Source organism: Melospiza georgiana, chromosome 10, assembly GCF_028018845.1.
Source record: "Melospiza georgiana isolate bMelGeo1 chromosome 10, bMelGeo1.pri, whole genome shotgun sequence".
NCBI classification, from domain to species: domain Eukaryota; kingdom Metazoa; phylum Chordata; class Aves; order Passeriformes; family Passerellidae; genus Melospiza; species Melospiza georgiana.
Window position 1 is genome coordinate 16,826,985 of NC_080439.1, and position 22,645 is coordinate 16,849,629.

Here is a 22,645-nt window from a genome sequence, read left to right on the forward strand (position 1 = left end):
GCAAAAGTTAATTGTTGAACAGACTCAAAGACAGCATTACTTGTTTTATCCCTCTGGCAATGGAAGTATCAAAATAATATCAGTAATAAAATCTATACAGTTTTTTTCATAAAATTAAATATCAAATCATAAAGTGAAATATATGGGGTCATTAGAAATTCTTATTTCTGCTTCTAAGCATGACCCTTTTCCCCCCAACATATCAGCAGCTCTGAGTTGCTGTAGCTACCTGCTGTCTGACTCACATTTGTACTCAGGGTCTCTGACAAGTTTTAGTTCATTATCTGGTCACACAAAGAAGTAGAAGCATATTCTTTTACTTACTCTTGATGTAGTATATTAATTTTGGTGGGACTGACTGGTTTGTCTGCAGAAAATTTGGTACATTCATTCCTAAATTGCTTTGTATCACAAAGATGATATGGGTTGTGGAGGTACATGTTTTTCTCCTCTTTACCTTGTTTATAGAGAAATGCATATTAGGGTTTAAATTGCTCCTGGCTTTGCTACTTTAGCTGTCTTTCAAGTAAAGATTCTGTGCCTTGCAGGATCTATACTGAGTCTTCTTTCTGAAGCCTATTTTCAGCAGCTCTCAAATTCTACATGTGTATGTCTGTCAAAATTCTGAGTTTTCATGAGCTCAAGTGCACCTGTGCAGCTGATCAAGGGTGGGCACTGCTTGCCTGTACTCCTTGATGGCATTGCTGCTGAGCCATGGCTGGCTGTCAGTTCTGGTGCTGTCCTTGGTCTTTTCTCTGTTCTCATTCATTTCTCTTTCTTTCTTCTTTAGTATATGGCTCCTTCTCCAGGTTTCCTCCACAGCAGCACATCCATGCTGGAGTCTGGCTCCCTGAGACAGGTGACAGCAGCTCTTGAAGCACAACTGCCCTGCTCACCAGAGCCTCCTGATCTCTCTTGCAGTGCTTGAATGAAGGATGGCTGAGGCAGCAGACATGGAAGGTGAGTGTGGTTTAGAAAACCAACCCACTTCCTTACCCTCAGTTACAACACTCCATCCCATTAGGCACCCACAGCAGTGCAGCCATAACTTGGTGACTGGCAGGAAGGTGTGGAACAGAACTGTCAATAGTCAGAGTCTGGAGAATGTCAGGGTGATTTCTGCAAGGATAGAGAATTGTACGTGTCTAAATGGTATTTGTGGGACACTCAATTTAAAACTTGAACTCACAGGCATTAACTGAAAAAGAGAAACAAGGCTGTAAATTGTGTTCATTACAGTCCTTTTATGGAGAAGAAATGCTGGGAATATCAACATGCTCACAGGCAATGAGAGGTTCTTTAGTCCTCCTACTCCAAAGCAGTGGTTCCCTGTTTATGGTATGAATACACCAACTGAGCACTCAGCTGTTTCAGGAGCACGGGAGCCTGAATGGGTTTTGATTTTAAAACCAGGATGGAAGGAGGAAAACCATGAAAGAAACTGAGTGAAGGTGTACAGGACAAAGAACTGACTGGCAGTGTGGTTAAGGCATGCAGAGCTGTGATTTGGGGAGATAAGGAAGGGTGCTCTTGCTGTAATAGCTGTTAATCCAGCTGAACACAAGAGGGCTACAGGAACAAGTTTTCTCTGGATTGAACAAATTCTCGATGGAGCTTTGGTAATGCCTGTCTACCTTTGGCCTGCTTTTAATTTTATACAGCTGGGAAATGAAATAAAATGCTACTTGACACTCTTTAAATGCTTGTGTACACCTGTCACTTCAGGCTATAATTATTTGGATTGCTATTTTTAACACTTTTCTAATACTTTATAAATGCTGGGACTACTTACTGAACATGGGGCTGCTGATAAGGTACCAACATCTATGGCACAGGTACATGATTTGGTATGTGCTCTAGTGATATGAGTACTTTGTTCTGTACTTAAATTGTGGAGAATCCAGATTTTGTGAGCAAATAAAGAAAAAGAAACATAGGAAAAGCAGTCTGGAAAAGTACAAATGCTGCCTAGTAACCAAGTGCAAGTGTTAGATTGCTTCTCTATTGATCCAAAGTGCAATTAAAAACTACCTCCTGCAGCTGAATTTAAATTGGGCTTTTAAAGTTTTTTTCTTTCCCCCACAGATCTAGTATCAAGTGGTTAAAAACCTGCACAGCAGGTCTCCTATAAAATCACCAAGTGGAGTGTTCATCAGCCTCAACTCCTTGGTTTGCACAGGGCAGCTTACCTGAGGGAGTCTGTGAGCTCAGTTCAGGTGCTGAAAAACAACACCAAAGCATCTGCTGGCTAGAATCAGAATAAGTGTTCAGTGCTCTGTCTCATTTATTGTGGTATTCAGTGTCAGTGAAAAGGCTTCTTCCTGCAGTAAAAGGCTGGTTTGGGTATTTTTCAGAAGGAAAGCTTGTGCAGTTTTGTTAGAAGGAGAACATTAGATTTTGTTCATTCCCTGCCGTTCTTGAGACAGTAGTTTGTGTCTCCTAATTGAAGCTGACAGGATTTGTTCCTCTTCAAATGCACAGGAAAATAACTTCCCAATTAATTGTAAATAACTGCTGAATTTATTGGTTCAGTATTAGCTTCTGAAGTGCACAAAGCTTGCAGAGATTAGGAGGACCCAAGACAAAGCCTGTTGCAGATTTAGGCATCTGACATTTTAGCAATGACTTCTTTTCACATAAAAAATGCCCAGAGCCACCAAAACTGCCACTTAGGAGCTAGGAGAGTTTTTCATCAGGTGTAGGCACTCAAGGCTCACTGAATCCACTGCAACTCTTGGTGTGAATGTTTTCTACTTCTGAACATGACAGGCTGCTAGGAGAGTGGGATATAAGCAAAGAGGATGAAATATGCCAAAGCAGTAAAAAAACTCCTTGCCTCTCTTAAAAGCCTGTTTCAAAGAACCCTTAAGAAAGAAAATGTTTATACTCCTTCCATGTAGAAAAGGAAGCCAAAAAAGAAGGGTCTCAAAACTGCTTTTTGCAGCAGTTTTGAGTTGGAGAAATAAATATGCATTACTTTGCAATCATTCATGTTCAAGTTAACTAACTGAGCCTAAGGGAAGCAGTGCAAGGAGTTCATGTTGTGGCATTTAACTGACACAAGTTCACCCCACTGGTTCACCTGGCACAACTGTGCCTCCCCCTGCTGAGTGACACTAACAGCTCAAACTTCCCAGCTAGGAACTGCTGATGGTTATCTTCTTTATCAGGAAATTATGCAGCTACACAGTCCTAGTGGCAGAGAGGCAAGGAGGGGAGAATTCCAAATCCTTACCATGGCTAGTTAGGCAGTCATTAAGTGCAGCCTGGCTTTCTGAGCTGGAAAGCATCTAATTTAGGCATGATCCTGTATCTGCAGGCTTGTTTCTCTAGGGCTTCTTTCTGCCAGCTTCCAAGATTGGCCATAACGGGCTGACTTTGGCCACTGCTCTTTATGTTCACTCTATGCATGTTGTGTTTGCTGCTGCTGCCACTTTTTTCTGATTACTTGCAAAAACACACAAGCAGCAGGCTGGTTCTCTTGAGTTTATGGCCTAATTAGGTAAGATCTCTGCATAGAAAAGTAAAATTACTGGGGAACAGTTGTTAAGCAAAAAAAAAATATTATTGTCCATCACCTGAGTAAATTAGACAGGTGAGAAGTATGTTCATCCCTTAATTTTAAATTCCCTTTGGAAATGCAAGTATTGATGCCTCACATCTGCAGTACAGCTGCACTGTGGTGTCCACATTCTTGTGTGTGAGGCAAATCCAGTTCTGAGTTCTCTGGCTTTCCCAGAGCTGCAGTGCTGTTGTGAGCACTCCCTGTTCACCAAGGCAGTGTTTGGGGTTTAAGTGCAGAGTCAGCCCTCTGTTGTTCTGCACAGGCCACACCAGGCAGAGCTGGGGTAGCAAGGGACAGGAGTATGAACATGGTAATGGGGAAAGTAGACATTTATCTCCTGGGAGAGGCAGTGTGGCTACTGTGGCACTTTGTGTGGGTCCTTCAGAGAATGTGGTAAAAGGTTTTGGTCTGCTTGAAGAGACTCTGATTGTACTAAGTATGTCTTTGGCAGGCTCACTGAAGGCAAGGTGGTGCCCCAGTTAAACCAGTGAGGCCAGTGCTGTCTGGCAGCACAGCACAGTGTGTGCTGCACCCCACAGTGTGTGCTGCACCCCACAGCAGGAAGGGTGAGCTGTTCCTGCCCTCTGCAGATAGTGCTGCTCTATGGGCCCGGGATGTGTACTTGGGAAGGGCAGGGACAAGTGAGCAGATGTATCTCGGAGATCTGTGGGGCAGCTGGGCCAGTGAAGTATCTCTGAGTGTGGTGCACTCCAGAAGTGAAAGCAGAGCACTGGGCAGCCAGCAGCATCACGACACAGCATGCCACGTGCTGCCTGGTGGGCTGGGACTGGAACATGCACAAACCAGAGCTCGCTCAGCAAGCAGCAGTGAAGGACTCCAGGAACAGTGGCATAGATCAAACCAAAACTAAGGGGAGGGCTAAGGGGAGTAGGGTCATGCACAGTTAGAGAAATGTGGAATTTACCTCCACGCTGTTGACTGAACATAAGGAGCACACACCTGCACTTGCATTCTGTTCCTGCAAATTTGCATTTCCAGCTGGGAGCAGGTTTCAACCCAACTGTGCAATTACTTTTGGCCAGGGATCCATCTCCCTTCTCTGAAGCCAGAGGCTGCAGAGGGGTTGTCACTGACACCTCAGGGATCCCTGAAGTCCCCAAATCCCTTTGGATTTCTTTCCCTTTCTCACTGATGGCTCACAGGCACCACTGCACCCAGGAGCAGGGCACAGTTCTTCCCTGCCTGAGCAGTTGGGATCCTTATCCTGAACTGATACATGCTGTGCTGTGGAGATGCCTCTCCTTTAGACTACAGACATGGGATTTAAGCTTGCTAAGTCTTTTCGCTTTATGCCGCTGTGGTAGTTTGCATATGGATCAGACTCCTGGTACAAATCTGAGAACCCTTAGGCCTGGATTTAGAGCTTTTGATTCAAGTGCTGAGTCTGTGGATGTTACACATTCTTTTGGCACCAGCTGCTTATCAGCAAATCCCTGCCACAGGTTAGGGGATTTGCTGATGCCTTGCCCTCTCATGCAGCTGCATCACAAAGCACCGCTCAGCCAAACCCATCCGCTGAAAGTATTTAAACTATCACAGTTCCATTTTGATGGAGATGGGCAGCAAAGCAACCATGCCTGTAGATCTACTCGTGTCTTTAGGGCATGAATGCTTGACAGGGGAGTAGCTGGAGCCAGTGAAAACACGAACTGTTTTATTGGTGTCGGGAATGCCGAGGCGGGAAAGGGGCCCTTTGAGCGGCTCACGCTCGCACGGGGCAGCAGGTGCGGTCACCCCGTGCGGGGCCCGGCACACGCGGCCTGCCAGCACCCTCACAGCCGGGCCGTGCCCTGCCCTGCCCGGCCCCAGCCCGTGCCCCGCGGCGCTGCCCGGAGCGGCGGGAGGAGCGCCGGTAGTTCCCTTTCGGGGCATTGTGGGAAGGGAAGGCGATGCGGCCCGGCCTCACCTGAGCGGGGCGGGCGGGACGGAGGCGGCCGGGCCGGGCTGGGCCGGCTCCCAGCCAGCCGCCGCACCATGGTGAGTGAGCGGGGCCGAGCGGAGCGGGGCCGGGCCGGGCCGGAGCAGCCGCCCGTGGCCCGCCGGAGCCGCCGTGCCCCTCGACGGGCGCGTTGTCAGGGCGCGGAGCGAGGCCGGGCGGAGCGGGGCTGCCCTCGGCAGCGGCACGCTGAAATCCATTCCCAGGCGGGTTCGAACCAGGTTTGCACCTGTTCGGGGAAATGAAAGTTCTCTTCCGCTTTGTTTTCCGACCCTCGGGATGAGCCCGGGTCACGCCGAGAGCCTTTCTCAGGCAATCAGGAAAGCAAGGCTGTTACAGAGAAGCTTTATTTATAAAGTCTTGCTGTAACTCGAGGAGCTGAGGCGCAGGTCGGCTCCAGTGCCTGCAGAAGGATCGAGTGAGGTTTCGTGCGGATGTGTCTGTCCCTAGGCTGACTGGGGGCAAGGCGGGTCCGTGTTGGGGATGGGTTTTCCTGTGACGGGATCGTTGGGAAGAGCTTTTCCCCAGGTGTATTCCCTGTTGTCAGGTAAGTGGAGGGCTTGCTCTGCAGCCCGGGTGCTTCTGCACCACTGCCGGGTCTGATGGGGCTTGGTGGGATTTGGCTGCACCTTTCTATCAGGTAATGCATCAGCGAGAGTGTGTGGGTCTGGTTCTGAACCGTCTGTCGGTCACCAGTGTCACTGTGCTGCCCGGCTCAGGGCTGGCAGCGGCGAGTGTGAGCTTGGAAGGGGCAGCAGCACTTCGGGTTGAAGGGCTACGGGCAGGATCCGCGGAGGGACCCTTTGCCTCTCCAGTGTTGCCTTGGTGTTGGTTTGCTGAGATCAGAAAAGGTTGCTGTGGATGCTCTCTTCTGTGAAGAATGGTGGCCAACATCCAGAGAGCAATAGCTGGATGTTCCCCACGGGGTGGGGGGACTGCCTGCTCCCAAGTAGTGAGATGGCCAGTGATGCCTCTTAATAGAGAAACCATCTCAGTGCTTGATAATTCAGGCTTGAGGCAGGTTCTGCGGGCATGCCCCGAGCTGCTGTCTTGCACAATTTGCCCATTGTGCACCTGTAATACCAGTTACTGGCAGTGCAGCTGAACAGAAGCCTCTCAACTCCTTCAGTGGAGGCCAAGTGCTGTTGTTTGTCTCTATCCTCAAAGGCAGAGCTGTGTTGTTTCTCTTCAGTGGTTAAGCCAGAATGCTAAATATGTGTTAGTCTCCTGTATTTAGAAAGGTGTACCTGTCATTATATTTGCAAATAGAATATGCACAGTAATGAGTTTACAGATGGCAGGGCAGTCTCCACACCTTAAGTCCCTGTAGAGATGTAACTTTTCTGGTTACACCCCGAGACAGCCCTACATACCCAGTTCCCTCTGGTAAAGCTTATGTAAACAACTGGAGTTCCTATTTTGCCCTTGAAGGTCAGTAAATATGGGAGCTGATTTCAGGGAATCTGATCTCAGAACTCTCCTTGATGCGGGTGCTTCACACATGCCAGTTTTCAAAGCACTCACCATAGTCCCGGGGGAGCACTGCTTTTACAGCAGTGCTGCTACTGACGATCTGGAGTCTGCCTGCTGTACTGATGGTTAGAATTTTACAAGGTGAGTGTGCATTCTTACAAGTAAGAATTTTATTTTTCCTTTTTTTGAGGCCATAGTACAAACGCTTTCTGGCGTTCCTGCATTATATTAGTGCTGTCAGCCTTACCCTGTTCTTCTCTGGAGGATCTGGTGCTGATGAAACAGTGCTTTTGTCAGGGAACTCTGGCTTTAAAATTCTCTATAATCTAGTCTCTGGGAAGGGCTTGTTAACACTCGGCTGTGAGTCAAGAAAAAAGTGTTTGCTGGGGTACAAACCAAGAGTTAGCCTTATCCAGACTCATGAGTGATGAACTTTATATAGGTAATTTAAACTTTCCATAGACTGGTTCCTCTGTTCTGAAATTTTGGAATGAGTTATGCTTGCCACAACTGTGTTTTGGGATGGAATTAAAGGTGCTTGTGGAAATGGTACCATGTCTTAGCAAGAGGGTTGTTCCTATTGTTTGCTCTCTTGCAAATTTCCATGTAAGTTTCAGGGAAGAGTTTGTTTACCAAAACTGACTTCATATCCAGCTGAGAAACAAAGCTTTTATGCCCAGCTTCTGCTTTGTGACATGGTTTTTTAAAAATTACTTTTTAGAAAGACTAAATTCTGCTTCCTCTCATATGTGGGTGCAGCAGAGTTACATGTCATGAGGGATTGCTGGCTCAACAAAGAGAGTGGGGAGAGAGCAGAGAGGAGAAAAAGATAAGTCTCCCCAAGGACATGTGTTGCTGTTAGTCTCTTGTGCCTGTAAGTGTTGCAACACCTCGATCCTACTGCTTCCTCCGTGTTATCAGGATTACTTTTGTGAATAAATACAGGGCTCTGCTTGCGTAGCTCTGCATGCAGAATTGGTGCCTCTGTAGTAAAGGGTCTGATTCCCTCCTACGTGTGCTACTCATCACTACAGGGAGACAAATGAGTACTTGTGGGCATGATCTGAAACCCTGGAGAAAGATCAAAAGAATCCCATTGAGCACAGTTGCTCTAAAAATGTACTTGGCCTGAATAGAAAAGGAGTTGGCAAGCACTGTTTCCACTTAGCAAGTCATTTGATAACCAGTCACTGATCTAGAAGCTGGGGTGGAACTATCAGTTGCTGTGACTGCAGCTGTGACACCTCCCTAGTGTTTGGAAATGAACTCTCAGCTCTTCTGAATATTGATCTCATCAACACCCTCAATGCCCTTAATTGTGAAAATTGACATAGATCTGCAAAAGACATTTTCAGTGCTGCACAGAATTTACTATTTACAGTTCTAAGAATGACTCCTTATGTTCCACATGATACACCTGTGTATTGGTCTCAGTGGACAATGAACTTTGCCTCTAAGCATTTACCTCTGAAGGACGAGGAGGGCACGAGATTAGAACAGATGAGAGGAGACAAAATGACAAATAAATTAATGTGTTGTTGAAGGCAGCAGTTCTTATGCTAGATGACAAAAAAAGTTCATGTGGTATTTCTTTGTTAATTTGCCTTGTAGTGAACTTTTACTGTGGTGGTACATAATGGCAAAGGAATTATGTTAGAAGCCTGTTAGAAGATCCTGAGTTTGTAGACTTTCTGCTTGCAAAGAGGTGACTGCAGGGGAAGTGATAGAAACACGTGAAAGCATGAACACCAGGAAGATTGGTTGCTACACAAAGAATCAGGGTACATCCTGTGAAATTTTTAGGCACTAAACGTATAAAAAATAAATAGGAATACTCTTTCCCGCAGTGTAAATGACTGTTTTCAGTTCACTGCTGTGGATGTGCCAGTAGTTAGGCAGTTCATGGAGGGTGGGGCCCAGGTGGGTTGTCTGCATGCAGTTTCTGTTCCTTATTCTTAAACCTGTGATTCCTGGAGGGACTACCAGATGCTTTTACACATGCTCTGCTCATTATGCTTGTGCCCTTCTGGAAGCTGCTTAGAGCAGAGTACAGCTCAGGGGCAGATCCATAATCTCGCATTCTGTTACTCACTGTCAGTGAGTTGGATTTTGGAATAGCATTTTGTGGGATTTGTGAGGAAAAATGTTGGAAGTGTGTAATCTCTGACTTGCCAATTTTGGATGTTCCAAATGCCCATGACCATTACAGATTGTCACTGTTTAATACTGGAGCCCACTCAGACCTTGCAGGAAGTCCCATTCATGCTTTACTGTCCCTGGATATTAAGTTTATTTCTGGAAAGCAAAATAAATGTTATGATAGATTATCTGCTGATTATTTTCTTAATAATCAGCAATGTAATAATTCTTGTTTTTCAAAATATATTTATTTTTTGCTCAGAAATAAGGAAACTGCAGGCATGTCAGAGCTAGGAGTTACTAGGATGTGGGATGGCTTTAGAGAAAGCCATGGCATTTAGGGTGGGCAAATGGGATAATGGGCAGCTGGGTCTGTCCTGAGGCAAGAAAATCCATATCTTTAGTTACTTCAAAATCCCATGCTTTGTAAATGATCCCACGGACCTTCTGAAGCCATCAGTTACCTGCAAGAGCTGCAAAAGGACAATGTGATGAAAGTACTGAGGAAACTGGTGAGTTGGGGAGGGCAGATAGAGCTGCCCTTCCCTCAAGTACTAGCAAGATTTCTGCTTTGGCATCCACATCAGGCATTTCTGTGAGCCAGCCATGGTCTTGCTAGTGATGCCTAAATGAAAACAATGCTGCTTGTGTGAAAGGATTCTCTCTGTATCACGTGTGCCCAGTTCCTGATTTCCATCCCTGCCCTTTCATTTCCTGCTGTCCCATTCCTGCAGGCTGTCCTCTGCAGGAGGACTTGGCTGCATTGGCTCTGTGCTTTCTTGAGTGCCACCCCTGGGCCTTTGCATTTCTGCAGATGTTGCAATGTAGAGGGGGAGTTGCAAGATCCAGTCCTGCAAGCATGGCACTTCATTTGGGAGTAGGAGCACAGCATGCAAAGGCATTGGGCAGGATGGGAAGGTGCAATTTGCATTTGTGTGTTTGAGGGCAAGCTTGGCGTGCCTGTCTGGCCTGGAATGTCCTGAAGTGTGTTTCTCAGTATTACAGACATAACCCCAGCTACTTCATTCACCAGTGTTTTTCTCTTCTCTAGCTTGCTGAGTTTGTGTAGGATGTCCATCTGCTCTCCTCTCTTAGGGGGGGCATTAAAGTCCCTCTTCACTAACCAGTACATGCCTGGTGTTTCCTTGCTGCTTGCCTTTGGAGCTTGGGATACTTTTGCTCAGACACTCAAGCAGTTCTCAGCAGCACAGGAGCTCTGAGGTCACCATCCTGTGCTTAGCCCCCTGGGGTAAGTGATGGGCACAGACTACAAAGGAATGAGAAACAAGCCCACTGTTTGAGTAAAATGCAGAAATGTACCATGTTGTGCCTTTGTTGTGCAAGGCTGTGTGCTGGAAGGAGAGCAGGTGAAATGTTGGGCGAGTGCCTGTGTGCTCTGAGCTCAGGAGAATCTGTGGGAAGTGCTGCATGAAACTCTCAACAGCCTCTGGGCTCAGGAGATGGGATGGGAAAGAGACAGTACCTCAGGCATTTCCTTGCTTTGAAGTCCCATGACAGAACTTGGAGAAACAGCAGAATGAATTTGTGATCCTTTCTCATTCTACAGGCTAAATGTTGGGCCAAGATATAAAGCAGTTTGGAGGATTCTCTGCTCTGGCCCCTCCTTCTGTAAACAGTGGTTGCTGCTTTTATGTTTATGCTTAGGTTAAATCCATGTTGGTTTTTTACCTTAAAGAAAAATTGCCATTTTTAAAAGGGAAAATGGAGAATTTCTCAATTGAAAATAACTAAGTTAAATGCTTCAGTGTTTCCATAAGATTATTCTGTGCTCTTTCAGAGTTATAAACATGATCTGAACTCACATGTATCTTTAGTCCTTTTGGAGCTCAGGAACGGGTGTGAGGCTGCTGCCCATCTGCCCTGTTCCTGCTGCACCAGACAGGGAATCACCAGGCTGGAGCAGTGTCTGTGAGCTCCTGAGGAGCCAGCTTAGCTTGTCACCATCTGGGTGTGCCTCCCTGTCCCAGAGCAAAGGTTTAACTTTGCTCCTGGAGAGGTCAGAGGCAAGGGAAGTGCCTGCAGTGCCTCCATGTAACAGGGCTTTGCAAATAACTGATAAGGCAAAGTGGAAATGAAACTAAAAGAGCTGCACCTTTTGCAGCTCCACTGGGTGAGATGTTAGCTCTGTTTCTTCACTTGGGAGTTCAAAGAACAGGCTGGAAAAATAGCTTCTTGTGCCTTTAAAGTGCACTGGGGTTGTAGTGAATTAGGAATAGCTCTGGTCCTTCCTCCTTGTAGTAACCTAAGGAAGGGATCCTCTGCCTCCCAAAAACATGTAAGCAAATAAAAACACCTCTAAGAGCCCAGCCTAGGAGGCAGAGGGGATGTGATAGCCTAGTTAATAATTGTTTCAAATCTCTTCAAACTGCTGCTTTCTGTGAGCTCAGCCAGCTCCCATCCCTGCTGTGTGTGTCCTGTGGTGGCACTGAAGGCACAGTGCTGTGGCTGCTTCCCTGGCCTGCTCTCCTATGGCAGAGCCTGGGCCAAACTCCAGCCTGGTCTGTGCTTGCTTATTACCTGAAAACTGGAGTAATTCCACTGGCAGGAATAAAAATTTAAGAAAATGAAGAGTAATTATCCTCTGTAAGAACTGGATGCCATTGCCTGCATCTACCCCTTTGGGGCTGTTTTGGAAAGCTGCCTCTGCTCTCCAGAGCACGAAATCTGTGCTGTTGGTGGGACAGCCCAGCCTGTGAGGAGGAGGCACAGGCATGCCTGTGCTGTAGGAGGACACTGGGCAGGAATGTCACCAGTCCATGCCTGTGCTGTAGGGAGGAATTGATTCATAGGTGAAGGAATGTCACCAGTTTATGAGGGATGAGCCAAGGTCAGAGGACTGGACCTGCTGGATGCAGAGATAAGCTGGAGCAGAGCTAGAGGGAGCTTGGGCACTTAGAAAGCTCGTTGAGCTTTGTTTTCTGGTCCTTAGTTAGGGATCAGGAGGGAGCAGCTTGAGCTCAGCCATCCTGTTTTGATTATAGTTTTATTTAACTCAAGTGAGGCTATTGAGAAGGTTGTTGCTGTCTGGATCGATACCATGTGTTATAAATATCCTTCAAATGCTGGTGTGCTGGTCCATTTAGAATCTTCTGTAATAAGATAAGGGTGAGTGCTGCATCATGAAAAGCATAAAATCAATGTGTAACTATGGTCACGTGTGCCTGTAATGATCTGGCACAGCTTTTATTGCATGGACTTTGGATGTATTGTTCAGGGGAAATTGCTCAGAAATATTCCTAATGGAGATTAAGTGAGGAAGAATCCTGTGCCAGGTAGGCAGCAATGCACTGCTTCAGAATTTCTGTGTTGCTGGATTTGTGCATATTTTCTTTTTCCTTATTTGCTTACATCATGCAGACTAAGTACGTGTTTGAAATTTTAAAGCTGAGAGCCAACAGTATTTAACAAACATCTGTCAGCTCCTGTGCTGCTCTGAATAAATGTTTTAGTGACAGAACAAACAAGGAAATTAACATTTTTAATAAAGTAGTCTGTTTAGAATTTTACATATTTGCTTTAGGTCTGAAACCCCAGAGTGTGTATTAAAAGTCAGTAGTAGCCAGATGGGATTTCATGTAAGAGCAGAATACCAAAACACCTGTACTTGAGTGTGTTAGTATTCTGTCTGGTCCTGATGTGGGTAGATTTTTAATAGGTCAATAGGTCTGTTCAGTGCATGCTTCTCGTTTCACCCTAAACACCTGGCATTCCAAACCAACTGTATGTTCACTTTTTTTTTTTTTAAATTTCAGTATTTACCTCCCCCCCCTCCTCAAAACAAAACAAACTCACTACACAAAGCATAAACTAAAAGGAATTTTTTATTCTTGAAAGGTTTTGGAGATTAAAAAAAAAGCAGATGGCTTTTGAATAATGTGAATATTCACATTTTTTAAAAGTGAAAATTTAATGAAAGTAGGTTTTGTTCATTTTCAGTTGTGATGTAAAAGTAAATACTGATAAAATACCGTTGTCTGTGTTGGGAAATAGATTCTTTCATATCAGAGGAAATAATGAAGAATAGTAAAAGAAAAGCAGAATATGAACTCTGTTAGACTAAAACAGTGGCAGCAGATGAAGCAGACTGCAGGGGAATCAGAGTAAGTGAAAAAAGAACTTTCACATAGCAAGTTGCTTCCTCTCCAGGTACAGCCAGTCAGGCTGGTTTTCCCCAGGCTTCTGCTGGCAGCTGAAGTTCTGGATTTTCATGCCACTTCCCATTTTATGTGGTCTGGGAAATTTCATTGATTAGCATGTCTTGCATTGTCTGTTGCCCTAGAGAAAGTTTTAAGGAAAGCTGAAAGTTTCCTCACTTTGCCAAGATGTCTGTTTAAGGATAGCAATTCCTAATTTGCAGATTTTGCTTACATGTGCATTTCAGGTGTCTGTTTTATAAAGGTGGCTTTGATTTTTTGAGGGCTTTTAACCAAATTTGGAGAGGTTACAGCTGAAGCAGAGTGTAAGCTCAGAGCTGCCTCACCAAGCAAATCCTTGCCCAGCCACACACCCAGACAGGAAAGAGGATTCTTGCTCTTTTTTCTGCAGTCTTCCTCTTGTGCCTCCCCTCCCCTGAGGCTCCTTGGTGAGTTCCCATCTCTGTCCTCCTCTCCTCCCCCAGGGACATGGAGAAGCCAGATGCCACAGAACAGGTTTGGAACCAGTCAGCAAATGTTATGCAGGTTGAATTACAGGAAGAGGAGCAGCAGTTGTAGTGCACATTCTTCTTTCTCACAATGCAATGAATTAGAGCTTCTTGCACACCTCTGGAGATCACCTTGCAGGAAGAAATTTGGCATCTTTTACATGTTTGTGTTATTAAACAGTGAACTGGAGAAATTGCTGTAGGAAAGGAAAGCTAGGAAAGTCTCTTTCCCATGTATTCATTTTTATCTGCTACCCCTGCAGGTGGTTTGTTGTGTATGGAATGAAATGCAGCCCTTTAGACAATTGTACTAGTTGTTGCAGATTAGGTTAAATTTTAAACCCTCTGTAAAGGCAAAAATGATCCAAGTTTGAGCCTACTGAGCTAGTTGTAATGGGTTTGATAACTCTGAAGTGTGTAATGGCCAAACAGTGGGGAAGGCTGCACCAAAGGGGATCTGCAGTCCTGGCAGGGAGCAGGCCAGAAGACAGGCTTGGGTGAGCTGCTTATCAGATTGTTACAGCCCATTAGTTAAAGGAGGGAAAGGTCTCCCAAGGAAGGTGGAAAGAAATCACAGTGTATGTTAGTTTCATTTGTCTCTCTTGTATTTGTTGTTCATGAATATGCAAACCTTCTGTATTTTGCCTTTTTGATGTCTATTCTGTTTATTGGTAAATTATTTCATGTCAAAGTCTAGCATTTGATTTTCTTTTTGTAGCCCTGAAACTAAGGGTGTTGGTTTTTATCCTGGTACAGTTGTGTAAATCTTGATAGAACAGAGGGCCATAACTTTCCAGTCTGTTAGGTAACTTACTGCTGCAATTGATTCATAGATGCATGAGAAGGGGGTAGAGTTCCATGGTTTAAATGCTTGATATAAAAAGTACCCCAACAAACTATTTTTCCAATAGCCTACAAATAAAAAATGCTGTCATTTGGATTATTTGCTGACGTTTATGGAGGTAATTTTGCACAGTGCTGTGGGTGGTTTGGTCTGATTCAGTAAAACAAGTTAATAAAATTAGTCTCAGCTCCCAGACCAAGCTTGTCTCCACAGACTCCACATGTGAGGTAAGCTAATGCTCTCTTAGGAACTGTACTCTTCATCCCAACCCACTCAGTCTTGGACCTAAAAATTCCCTCTGGCATCAGCCCTGGCTCTGGTGATTGTTAGTCACAGCCCTGGGATGGTAAGAAAGGAAAGCATGCACTCTGCTTTCTAAGATATTCTGCTTGTAGCAAGTTATTTACCTTTGTTTTCCTCTGGGATTAGAACTTTTAAAGATGAGTAAAGCATTGCAGGATAATCTACTTCTCTTTGCAGTTTGGCTGCTGAAAACGAACCAAAAATTTCTTAATCAACATCTGTCTTGTCATCAGCACTACAGGAAAGCAAATATGTTTTCACAGTCAAGGAGCAAGGAACAGATGAGCTGTTAGATCTGTGTTTGTGCAGTATTTCAATATTAGCAGGTTTATTGATGCATCAGAGCCTTTCCAGTGGGATGTAATGAACAGAGCAATGAGAGTGAGGAATGTGTTGTGTCCTGACAGTGGGGCTGGGCAGAGCAAAGCTGAACTGAATGGAACTGCACTGGATCTTGAAACTGAAAATGCTGAAAACCATTTAACCTTTTAAGAATGTATTATTTACCTCCTACAGAGTTCCCCAAATTGAAGGGGATATTTTTGCTTTTGAGTACCTGCAGCTTTCTAATAAGTTGTTTTATTACAGTAATTCTTAGCTGGTCAGTGATACGTACCTAGGCTTGAGGGTGCATTATTTTGCTGCAGACTATAAAATTTAGAATTGTGCCATTTTCTAGCTGTATATATTACTGTAATAATAAAATTGCCATGTGAGGTATGCAGTTACAGTCTTCATATGAAACAATATGGGACAGGAGACCTAAACAATGAGATTTTTTGAGTTTGTGTATGACCATTTATGCATTTAGGAGCATTAATGGATATTTTCTGATTGCAAAAGAACTTTGCCTCTGCTCATAAAAGTGATGGTGAGACATCACCTGCAAGTGTAGAAGAAACAGTGGAGTTCTCAAAGCAGTTTTAAGTGGAGAGCAGCTCACTTTCCTATGGATGAAGCATAACATCCTGCAGTAACTAATTGGCAGAAAGTGGTGGTAATATTCACAGTGATTCCCTGGTTTGTTGGTATTTAACCTTTAGAGGCATGAGGTTTAAAAACTCCAGTTTAAGGTCTCTTGGGTCCAACAGCTGACCCTAAACCAGAATACCTTTTAATTTCCTTTTCCTATTGAAGCACTGCAGGCAAAGGATGCCACAAAGCTCACAGCCTTATGCTGAACATACTTTTGATAGATTCATTGACTCCTTCCCTGCATTTTCAGTCAAATCTGATCATCCTTTCCTATCTGATGTTTCACCATATTTATAGTAATTTGTTTATCAAAGAGCTGCTACCTCTACCCCATGGCTTATAGATGGACTCCTGCTGACCTGCTGTCCTTATCTGTGGAGCCTATGCCCTGTTTTCAAAACACCCTCATCTGTACAAGGGCTTTGGAGTTAATGTGCTGTGCAGCAAGCAAAACAGCCTTTCATTCAGCCAGCTCCTCAGTGTGCAAGTGTGTTTTCGGTGAGTGCTGTCCCTACATCACCTGGGAAGGGGTAACCCTGGCAGCTGCAAGATTCCCATGTTGAAACCCAGCTGGTAATATGAACAGAGAAAGGCAGAACCATGGTGCTTTGCTCTTCGCTGTAATCAGGCCATGTGCCCTGCCAGCAGCATGCTTGTTTTTATTTAGCAAGCGTGTCTGGAGAGTATTATAGGACTCAACAGAATGCAGCTACAAAATCCTTGTAATTTTATCAAGCACATTAGACTAACAATGGCAAGAGCCTTATATCCAGCCAAAGACACACATGACTAAAACCTTCCTCCTTTCCCTAAAATGATCCCACATTTGAAGTCTTTCTCAGTATAGTCAGAACTCTTATCTCCAGATTACTCAACAACTATGCAACTCGATAGCTAGAGAATGGTTCTGAATTATGAATGAATGCTTTGTTTAAAATCCAGTAGCTTTTTCTTTTTTTTTCCTTGTGTAGAAACTTCTCTGACTTCTCTACTCAGACTTTGCCAGTGTGGAGTGATTGTATCTTCACAGAAATCTGCATTGTAATCTTGACAGTGATTGTGAAGACTAACTTTATAATCCTCATTTGGAAATGTAGTGGTGAAGTATAGGTACAGCAATATACTGGAACAGGAAGCAAGGAGCAGAAGGGATTAGGGTAGAGATTGAAAAACCTCTAGGGAAGGATAAGGTCAGGCTAATGGTCACGGATGTGGTAAGAGACCTGCTGGATCAGGGCTTTGCAAGGATTGGGAGCAAGTGAGGAAAGTGAGGCTCCTGTGCTTCTCCCTGGTTCCCCCAGGATCAGGGGAAGCCAGCAGTCACTGTATGGACAGCTGGCAGTGTACCTGTCACACACATGGATACAGCTGCAGCTACCCTTCCTGCAGACACCTGGGGCCTGGCATTGGTACTGGTGAGAGCCCAGACAGGATGCCTGGCAAGAGCAGGGCACTCAGATGTCTTCAGCCATTAAACACATCTCTATCTCCCCCCACCCCCCAGTGGGTTTGTAGGGTTTTTTCCCATTTAGCAGGTGTCCTGTTGGAGAAGGATGTTGTGCTCAAAGTGATGTCTTGCATTCTTAAAGCCATTTTCATGCTCTGGGTGAATGGGATACTGTACTGCTAATATACATTATGGTCAGTTATTTTAACCTGCTAATAGTACTCTTTATAAAAATGTGAATTGATACTTTTCTCTCAAAGCCCCGCTGGCATTTAAAAGCTGGCTCTTGTGTATTTCAGTAATACTGTTTATGCTGGGCAGGAAACAATCATAGGTCAAACCTTGTAAAGTTATGACTCACTTTAAAGTGGAAAGTTTTGAACAGTATAGATACTGTCCTTTATTTAATACAGTATCAGTCACTGATTACAGTTGTCTGAGTTTCATAATATCCCAATTTCTTCAATAAAACCAGTCAAGCTTCTTTTCCAAAGTAGGTTTTTTCTGCCCCTTATTACCTCTTCTAGGAACCTGTTGTTTTGTGATCTGAAATAGTGCAATATCAGAGTTGTTAGTGATTATGATTACCATCTCAGTCTTCATATTTCTAGCCTTCTGCCACTCTGACCCTGATTTCCCTACTGCTGTTGTGGATGTCTTTATTCCCTTCACTGAGGTATCTGTTTTGCTGGAGGAGGGGGTGGTGCCCTCTTGTCACCACTGCAAAGTGTTGGGGCTCCTCCTGTTCCCTAGGGCAGGGGCAGAAAAGGAAGCAAAGCTGCTGTTTGCACAAGGTAAGGAGGATGGGTAGGAGAGGATGTGAAGGGTTTACCTAGGGAAGATGTGCCACAGGGAGGGGAGAGCTGCCTGGGAAAGAAACAGGAGAGAGGAGAGATCTTTCCCAAGCTAAGCCTCCCCCAGACCTCACTGACACCGTGTCCAGCCATCGTGCCAGGCTTGGAGGTGTGTGGCCAGGACTCGGATTTCTGGTGCCAGGCAGAGGAATGCTCTTCCCTGGCCTTGGCCCTGGTGTTAACCATGTTGCTTTGTTTACCCTAGATACACTTTATACTGCTGTTCAGTCGGCAGGGGAAGTTAAGGCTTCAGAAATGGTACACGACGCTACCTGATAAAGAGAAGAAAAAGATCATTCGAGAAATTATTCAGATTATTTTGTCTCGCAATCAAAAAACAAGTAGTTTTGTTGACTGGAAAGACCTCAAGCTTGTTTACAAAAGGTGTGAGTAATTTTGTAAGAACGTATAATCACTGTTCATATGAGTAACACATGCTAGAAGAGGAAAAACAAAGGCTCACCTAAGGAAAAGCAGCAAACAACGCTCGTAGAGCTGGGCTGAGTTAGGAGCCTGCCATTGGCAATCTGGGTATAGCAAGGCAGTGTCCCTGGACAAACCAGCAGGGTAATTGTGGGGTGCAAAATACTTGTACAGTCTGTCAAATGAGAAAAACATGAGTAATGTAATGGGTATTGGTGTTTAGAAGGCATTAGACCTCACTGCCCCTTCAAATTCCACAGGGTATCCTGGCTGAGATGTGTGTGCTGGATTTTATTAACCGTGGAGATTGGAGAAATTGTTCCAAGGCACTTCCATAATTCTGTCAAATTTGGTTTTGAAATATTTGTTGCTCTGGAAAGTGTTAATTCTCATTTCCTTCTCCAAAGAAATCACTGATCCCCAGTTACACAATGCCCAATGTTAACTGCCTGTTTGTTCTACAGTTGCAGCAAACAAATGTAGCCTTAATGTGTAGTACACTGAGTAAATTAATCATCTCCCAATAAACTGAGTTCCCTGCTGTGATGGGAAGCATATAAACATCTGACCAGAAGCTGTGACAAGTTGGCCTCCAGCCACAGTATCAGCAAGCTGAATAGATCTTGGGTTGGTTTAAACATAGTTTTGGTGCAAGTTAGTTACAAAGCTTCTTTGGTCTAAGCAGCTTCATGCATTCTGGCCCTCTGTAAAACACTGTCATTTGACAGCCAGCAGATGACAAATGCTGAGATGTAACTTTTTTCACTTTTGCCTTATTTTTATTTTTTAATTAGAAAGGGTGGCTTCTCCTACAGTCTAATTAACCCCACTTACTGCAGTGCTATTGCAGCAGGAGGAGGAGACCTGAAGGAATTACTTACTACTGATTTGTTGCCTGTTTCAGTGTTACAGGTGTCCCACTTTACCAAGAGTGGAGTTGATTCTTCTAACTAAAATAATAATTTGTTGAAATAATTTGATCTTTGAAAGTGTCCCCTGGGACACTCTAAGAGTGACAGAAAATGTTTACTTTAGAGACTAGATAAGAATTAACTATCAGGTGAATGACCTGTAAGAGAGGAGCAGAGCACTGAGGTCCCAGCTGTTCACTGCCATGTGTTTGCTGTGTTTCCCCAGGTATGCTAGTTTGTATTTCTGCTGTGCAATAGAAGACCAGGACAACGAGCTGCTGACACTAGAGGTCGTTCATCGATACGTGGAGCTCCTGGACAGATACTTTGGAAATGTAGGTTTCACTTTCTCCCATGAACTCATTCCTGTCTGTCTGATAAACAAAATTATGTGGAGCTGATTTGCTTTGTGTTCCATCTGCTGCACTTGCTCTGCAGGAGCTCTCAATCCAGAATGAAAATAATTATTAGAGTACTTTTTAAAACAGTGCTGAAATGATCATAAGATTGTTTTCTCAGCCTTTTCCCACTCACCCAGAATTAATCTTGATGCTTTGTATGTCTGTTTTGGTATAGAATTTGAAGGGAAAACTTCAGGAAAAATTATTAAAAAGACTCAAAACAGGTTTGGTTTTGATTTGTTTTGTTTGTTTTAGTTTTGTTTGATTTGTTTGGTTTAATTCTCTTTCCTGACATCTTCAGATATACCAGTTTTGTTTGTCTCATAATACTGTGTAAGAATTAAGGACATAGAGGCAAAAGATAAAATAATCTTTTTTAAAGACTTAGAGAAGGTCCTCATAAGTCTTTCAGTAAGTCTTTAGAGAATACAAGAGACCCATCTTTTCTCTGAATATTTTTGAAATGATCCTGCCTACCTTAATTCATAACTTAGTTAAATCAATGTGCCATGACTCGTGTCTGTACTGCCTCAAAACTAAGAAGCAGTTGGTGGCTCCTGTTGGGCAGGGAATTTTCTTGCTCTGTGAACCCAGGTAACCCATACTACAAGGGCTCTGTAGGACCTGTGACAGGGTTAGTGGGCCAGGAAGTCAGCTTGGATCTCTGACAGCCAGCTTGAAGTTAATAATAAGTGGAATATCTCTGCTGTAAGTGTATATGTGGAGAGAACACGTGCAGAAGCTTCAATATTACATAACATGCAGTTTGTTTCTTCACCCTGCTACCTGCACAGGGCTGCTTATGCTGAGGATATTTGATCATCACAAGAGCTTTTGGCCTAGTAGTGCTTATGATACTGTATAAATGGTTTCAATCTAGTTGTGGCCTCTTGTTCTGGCAGGTGTGCGAGCTGGATATTATCTTCAATTTTGAAAAAGCTTATTTTATTCTTGATGAGTTTATAATTGGTGGAGAAGTACAAGAGACTTCAAAGAAAACTGCAGTGAAAGCCATAGAAGATTCTGACATGTTGCAGGAGGTAAGGCAGAGGAGGACAAAAGGCAAACACCTCATCTTCTTAATCTTCCTTGTTTGACAGGAGATGAAAACACAGCTAAGCACTTCTGGTGCTTAATTATCCAAGAGTGTCTTGCATTCAGTTTCAACAGGTACAGCAGTGCAGTTACATAAGCTTTCAATTCAACCTTTTGGTATCATCTTCAGGGTCTTCATAAAAAGCTGTTGCTCTCTTGCAGCTTAACTGCTAGAGTTTATTAAGAAATAGTTTAAGATGTATCTAAGATACTTCTTTAATACAGGAACATAATATAAGGTTATATTTTAGGTATGCATATGTATATGTAAATACAGAAAAATCTCTTCTATTTCACTAATAGTATTGAAAACATGACCTACTATTAACATTTAAAATTGGAAAGAGTATTTGCTGGCAAACTCTGCTTTCATTCAGAAGCACCTGGGTAGTTTTTCTGCAGGGCACAGATATGTAACCCTTATTCAGAGCCCTGCAGGAATTCTATTGTAACTTGGAATGTAATGAGTAACATTGAGGCAGGAATGGCAAAACCAGTTGAATGTGATGGGTTTCATTCATTTTTTTCCTTGGAAGTGAAGGATCCATCACAATCCTGAAGGGAGCAGCACAGTAGTAGAACTGGCTTGGGCTGTGCTGTGGGATTTGAGCAGGTTTCACCTGCTCTGCCCTGGGCACACGGAACTCAGCCACTGTGTGCAAAGGCCACTGGCATGATGAGTTTAGCCACAGCTGTGCTATGGCATGATTTAAATGGCACATTTTAAACCACTCTGTTACATGTTAAAGAAGAATTATTTCTGCACTTTAATCGATTTTATATAATTTCCTGCAAAAATATAGCAGTCCTCAAAGAGGACGAAAGGATTTCTATGAATATTACTGTACCATTCCATAATGCATCAGGGTTTTTTTGTTGTTTTTATTTTGTTTTCTAGACAGTGGAAGAATACATGAACAAGCCTGCATTTTAATGTTAAACTACCTGGAGAGAAAACTGCTGTATGCACCTCTGAAGTGCACTTCCTGAAATTCTTCCCAATGTGCCAGATCCTCAGAGAAATACCAAAAACCAATAACTGAAGGGGTTTGTTTGTATAATGGTGAAGATGAAGGTCAGCTAATGTAGCAAAGGGTTTAACAATTCTGTGCTTTGCATTACTCTGTACATGAGTTTCTCAGAGTTGTTATTTCCCCAGTCTAGTTTCTCTTCTCGTTGCTGGACTCAACTCTTGTTTTGTACCACGTCTTTTAGCTACGGGTTTTGTCATCACAAGATGCTCTTCTGACAGTACTTTAAAGAGGTATTTTTACTAGTTCTGTTCACTGCTGACTGTATGACTCTACTTTTGTACAAATGTCCATTATTTTGACTGTAATGGTTATTCTGCTGTAATAATAATTTTTTTCTAAAAGCCAAATTGTTGTGGGCCCTGATTTCACAAACTTGTTGTGACAAGGTTAACTGTTGAAGTATATGAGGAAATATGCATCTCTTTGGGGCAGCTCCTTTCTTTCACTGTCTTCCTTCTCTTTTCTGCTCTAGTCTGCTAATAAGACTGCTCCAACTGCTCCTAGAGTGCACTCCATGCCTCCTTTTAGTCTGGAAGACTGTTTGAAGGTAGGCTTCTCCTA

The 22,645-nt window shown here is 43.8% G+C and overlaps 1 protein-coding gene across 1 annotated transcript; it reads left to right on the top strand.

Annotated features, from left to right (window-relative positions):
* The first annotated feature begins 5,533 nt into the window (after positions 1 to 5,533).
* Positions 5,534 to 22,425, top strand: AP1S3 (adaptor related protein complex 1 subunit sigma 3). Its single transcript, XM_058031562.1, has 5 exons — positions 5,534 to 5,563; positions 18,426 to 18,604; positions 19,781 to 19,889; positions 20,858 to 20,995; positions 21,949 to 22,425. Exons 1-5 carry the CDS (start codon positions 5,561 to 5,563, stop codon positions 21,982 to 21,984), a joined length of 465 nt encoding a protein of 154 aa, XP_057887545.1. The 5' UTR covers positions 5,534 to 5,560; the 3' UTR covers positions 21,985 to 22,425.
* Positions 22,426 to 22,645: the final 220 nt, after the last annotated feature.

Excerpts from the sequence above, each read along its gene's own strand:
- AP1S3 (XM_058031562.1), top strand. Across the intron at positions 18,605-19,780 it reads CTCAAGCTTGTTTACAAAAG|GTATGCTAGTTTGTATTTCT; the intron begins GTGTGAGTAATT and ends GTGTTTCCCCAG. Across the intron at positions 19,890-20,857 it reads TGGACAGATACTTTGGAAAT|GTGTGCGAGCTGGATATTAT; the intron begins GTAGGTTTCACT and ends TTGTTCTGGCAG.